Here is a 5396-nt window from a genome sequence, read left to right as displayed (position 1 = left end):
GAAGGAAGGGAGAAAGAAGGTAGAGAAGAAGGAGTGGGGATGCAGTGAAAGGGGAAATGGGCGAGCAACACCAAAAGTCATGTGTATGTATTTATTTCATTAAAAGTATCTTATATATAAGAATGTAAAAAGAATGTATGTTAATATCTGATAAATATCACGGTATATGTATGGGGGAGAGTTTGGAAAAATAAAAAAATAAATTTAAAAAAAAACCAAAAAGTTTTTCATTGCAATCCTTAGGAATGCCCTTAATGGGGTGTGTTAGCCGGAGAGGAACCCCTGGCCCGTGTGCCAAGCCTGGACTTCTAGACCCCTCCCAGTTCTACTCTGCTATTTTGTATTGCAGAAGAGAATAAATAGCTTAAATTGAAGGAGTCATGTGTAAATGCATGTCGCTCTTGGTTGTTTTTTTCTTTACTTTTGGATTCTGAGTAAAAGTTAACAACCCTGTATCTATCTGACCTTCTGATTCATCCCACTGTGGAAGACAAAATGGCTGGAAGGGGTGGCATTTAAACATTTCTTTTAAAGCTTTACTCTCCCTTTGGGTTTGCTGCAGGGCTGGATATGTTTTTACAACAGCGGTCTTGTGCTCTGGCTTAGAAATGCAGCTGCAAGACAAATATGCCATCAATATTACACGGTCGGCCATGAGGGGACATAAACTTTTGCCTACTAAGAAATCTGTCACTGCACTGTCATGTAAGACCCCACTTGGAATATAGTGCCAAGAGCAACAAAGATGATTGGGAGGGCTGGAGGCTAAAATATATGGCGGCTGCATGAATTGGGTAGGTCTAGTCTAGTGAAAAGAAGGACTGAGGGTGATATGATAGCAGTCTTCCCATATCTAAGGGGCTGCCACAGAGAAGAGAGAGGGTGGATCTATTCTCTAGAGCACCTGAGGGCAGGACAAGAGTAATGGAAGGAAACTTATCAAGGAGAGAACCAACCTAGAACTAAGGAGACATTTCCTGACAGTGAGGACAATTAATCAACAGAAAGACTTGCCTCCATCGGTTGTGGGTGCTCCATCAGTGGAGGTTTTTAAGAAGAGATCGGACCGCTTGCCTAAAATGGTATAAGGTTCCTGCTTGAGCAAGGGGTTGGACTAGAAGACCTCCAAGATCCCTTCCAACTCGGTTATTCTGGTCACTAAGGAGAGAAACAACATAGTCTGAACTTTTTAATAACACAGGAACGGGGAAAACCATCCAGGTTTCAAGAGGCTCATCTTTCAAGAACCACAAGGCTTGAATGAGATGGGGGAATATATTGCATTTCCATACTGTTGGAACCCAGCCAAGTTTCAGCAACATGCAACTCTGGCTTCAGAATTGATTCTGAAATCCTTTGTTGGGGCACAGCATAGATTAACTCAGCCGTTTGGGAGAAGAAGGAAGGATTATCACATTTCCCCCCCCTCCCCAGTTTTGACAGTCAGGGTAACACCCCCTTTTTTGCCCTAATTTGTTAGCTTGGACAAGAGGTTTTCCACCTTTCTTAGACCAAGAAACTTGTTAGATTTTTTTTTAATGGTTCTCAGAATCACCATAGAGAGGCAAAGCTCTCAGGATCAAAGAACGGCTGGGTTCAAATCTTTTTTTTTTTGCTCTTAGTCTTTCACAAAACCTCAGGGCTCCTAGAACAGTCTGAAAACCCCCGCTCTTAGGCAATGAGAAATTTGCTAGGTTGAGTGATGGCAGGAAGAATTGGAATAATTGGAATTTAGCATGTCAGTGACAGCTGTTATTCATATATGGATTTGTGTCTGCACCTGCCACTTTAATATTTTCATTTGCTTTTTAACCTTGTTAGGCATATTATTATTAAAAAGGCAATTATTTCACACAAAAGCCTGTGCCACTCATTCTTAGCAAAACTCTTCTTTTAACCTACCCTGAGTGGATATATTTTGGTTCTTGCCTTCAGAGCTACTGCTTGCTTTAACTTTGAGGCTACACGCAGATAATGAATGGGGAATAATGATTCTTACTGTAATTATCTGTATTGTGCTTTAAAAATGGGGAAACAGAAGCTGCTGTTGGAATAACAGAAACAGCCAGAAGTACTAAGGCAGCTGAACAAGTTAATTTTCTGGGGATGTACCTGCTCAACAATGACCGGTAGGAAAGAGTACAGTGCTGTGGTATTGGGTTCAAAAATTGCCGCGGTTACCAGTTTGGGCCCGTCTCTGTTCCTTTGGGTGTGCTAACGTTGAGCACAAAGAGACCTGGGTATGTAGTTGAGGAACAACTTGCCAGGGGCAAACAGGCCAGTGGGATTTCCAAAAAGGTGCAGAGGGAGAAAAAAAATAATAATCAAAGGAATTCTATATACAGAATTTCTCTGCTGATGGCTGGGAATCCACTAGAGACAGCTGGACAGGGAAGTCTTGAAAGAAAAAGGGTGGTGAACACCCAAGACTGGGGTTACCTCTCGTCTTCTCAAAGCATCTCGTTTGTCCATGTTGGAATCCAGCAGGGGTTGCATTGACACCACCGTGAAAGAATAATTTCACTGTTGTTGTTGTTGTTTTTCTTCGCCCCCTGCAGCGGTGTGAAGGCTCTGCCCTCCGGCATGTCGGCTGTTGGTGTGGAAAATCACCTGGAGGTAAGGAACTGTGGCTTAGGATTGATCCACCACCCGGGGCGGGAAAAGGGGTCCTGTTTGCTGCACTGGCCTCCTTTCAAAAGGAGGTGGAGGAGGCTCAGCTTTTCCACACCCAGAAGGACCCAAAGTCACCCGTCTACCTTGAGCGGAGTCAGCCTGGCTTGCCTCTGTGCTTGTTCGGCTCACTGCTGCCCCCTTCTGGATTGTTTGGGCTCCCTCAGACCTGCCCCGCGGAGCTTAGGACCTTCCTGGTGGTGATCTTGCCTCCCAACCGCCAACCACCGGGTCCAGCCTTGCTGCTGCGATCTTTAGAGATCAGCCGGGCTGGTAGGCTTCATCTCCAAGGAATCCCCTTTGCCCAGGGCTGATCCACTGTTGAGAAAGGAACGGCCACTTCAGCAGTTTTATTCCCCCCCCCCAAAAAAAAAACTAAAGGGGGGGGGGGGAAATGGCAAAGTTGGGCCTGCTGTTTCTTCCCAAGGATGATTTCAAAAATCTGGAGCTCTCCCAAAGAAACCAGCGTGGCTGAAATTGTGTGCTTTGCTTTTCGTCTTTTAAATGTGCTGGCTGGGATGCAGGGGGAGGGGGGTTGTCTACTTTCCTGGCTAGAATCTTTCATTCCCCCCTCCCCAGCTTTCCGGTACTCCCCCATCCCCACCCCCTTTTTTTTTTTTTGGCAATGAAATCCATCCAGAAGAGATCTCTGCCTAAGGGGGGGAAAAGAAATCTTTTTCTTGGACGCTAAAAGTCTGTGCCAGAGCCAAGAATTTCTTCCCAGGCAATCAAAAGCAGCAGGATGGATGCCCAGGACGGCTCAGCCCCTTGGAGAAACAGGAAGAGGGGAGGGTAAAGGCAGGAGAGGCAAAGAAAATCCTGCTGCGCTCGGGATGATTATCTGCAACAAGATCATACTGGATCCTGCTCCCATCCCCATCCCTGAGAGCTTTTCCAATTGTTCTCTGCCGTGACCCCTCCAACTTGCCACCTCCTTAAAAAGAGGAGGATTTTCAACTAGCTCTTTGCACCTGGTCATCTAGGGCAGGGGTCCCCAGCCTGTGGGCCGTGGCCCACTACCGGTCCGTGGTCTGCTGGCCACTGGAATGGCTGGCCGGTGTGTGCACACTCCCTACTTGTGCTAGCAGTTGCATGGGGGCTGGCAGCCCCATTTGCACATGCACGTGCACGCACATGCGAATTTGCTTGCTCTTCCTGGAGTGAAAAAAAAAACAAACCACCTTCCAGACAACCAGACTCCATCAAGCAAAATTTGTCTGCGATGCCGCTGTGAGTTTTCTCCTCCAGCTTTTACTGTTATAAGTGAAAGACATCTAAACCCCCAATAGCTGAGGGTCTGTTTCTCCCCCCCCCCCCACTTCCCAGAAGGCTGCAGAAAACCTCAGAGCATCCGAGCCCATCAAATTTGTCGTCTCCAGCCGGACAGACGCTGGGGTGCATGCCCTCTGCAACACTGCCCACCTGGATGTCCAGAGGAAGGAGGGGCAGCCCCCCTTCTCCGAAGACGTCCTCGTCCAGGTGCTCAACAAGCATCTCCTTTCAGAGCCCATCCGGTGAGTCTCTTCAGTTTCCAGAAATGTGGATTTAATCTCTTTGGTGGTGGGGGGGGCATTGAGCCAGAGACCGGACTTCAAATCTGTGCTCATCTGTGGGCGTAAATGGAATTAGCTCGGTGGGTTGGACTAGAAGACCTCCAAGGTCCCCTCCAGCTGTGTCATTCTGTAAAAACGTGGCTCTGGTACTCATTTTGGGGGCAAGTCAATTCCCCCTCCGTGTGGGCTTTTCTTTCAGTGGCCCTGGGAGTAAGATCAGAGGGGATCATGCTGCCAGATCTTTCTCCACTGCGCTCTCCGTGCGTTGTCATGGCATCCTTGCCATGTGGCAACCCTCTCAGAGCGCACAGCTACTCTCCCGGTGGGCTGAGCTACTTGGGGACATGGAGGGAGCTGCGTCTCATTCAGATGTTACATAAGCTGGGTCCTCTCGCCCCCATGTCTGCACCACGGTGGGAAGAACCGGTTCCACTCCAGAGAAGGGCAGAACAGGCGTCTCTTCCCACACGCCTCGTTCCTTCTCCTTGCTTTCCTCTTCAGCCTCCAAATTCATGTTGTCGGCCCTCCGTCAAAGGGTCCCGAACTCTGAACCAACATGAAATAAAACCTGTGCCTCCAGGGTCACGGCCAACCTTGCTGTGTGCTTTTTTTAAACAAAAGGCCTGTTTTGAACGTTTGAAAAGCTCCTCGTGGGATCAGCCCTTCTCGCCTCCCTCCCCTTGGGCCCCCCGTCTTTGCCAAGAGAATGGAAAAGGTTTGGGTCACTCACCCGCTCTTGTCATTCCCTCCTCAGCTGCTTTGTCCCCCCTAATCTGTGTTTTGTTTGACAGCCCGACTTGGAGGCCAAGCCGGCATGTTTTCCAGCTTTCCGTTGAATGAGCTCTCCTCTGTATCCCCTTCCCTTCTCCCCCGAGCCCAGCCTGCAGAAGAGTTGGCTGGCAATGCCTAACATTTTGTGCCTTCGCCTGAAACCAAGCCTACATTATTTTTCCCCCTACAAATAACGGAACGGGAAGGAAACTAATCAAGGAGAGAAGCAATCTAGAACTAAGGAGAAACTTCCTGACAGTGAGAACAATTAACCAGTGGAACAACCTGCCTCCAGAAGCGGTGAATGCTCCAACACTGGAAGTTTTTAAGAAGAGACTGGACAGCCATTTGTCCGAAATGGTATAGGGTTTCCTGCCTGAGCAGGGGGTTGGACTAGATGAC

General features: G+C 48.2%; 1 protein-coding gene across 1 annotated transcript in view; it reads left to right on the top strand.

Moving 5' to 3' along the window:
• PUSL1 (pseudouridine synthase like 1) overlaps positions 1 to 5396 on the top strand; it is a 13338-nt gene that overhangs the window by 823 nt on the left and 7119 nt on the right. Inside the window, exons 2-3 of the mRNA XM_015816065.1 lie at positions 2559 to 2616; positions 3997 to 4184. Coding sequence (XP_015671551.1) covers positions 2559 to 2616; positions 3997 to 4184 — 246 coding nt within the window. The remainder of the gene's footprint in view (positions 1 to 2558; positions 2617 to 3996; positions 4185 to 5396) is intronic.

This window comes from Protobothrops mucrosquamatus, unplaced genomic scaffold (assembly GCF_001527695.2).
Source record: "Protobothrops mucrosquamatus isolate PMUCROS unplaced genomic scaffold, P.Mucros_1.0 scaffold397, whole genome shotgun sequence".
Lineage (NCBI taxonomy): Eukaryota > Metazoa > Chordata > Lepidosauria > Squamata > Viperidae > Protobothrops > Protobothrops mucrosquamatus.
The sequence above is the reverse complement of the archived record's forward strand: the minus strand, read 5'-3'. Positions and strand labels throughout refer to the sequence as shown.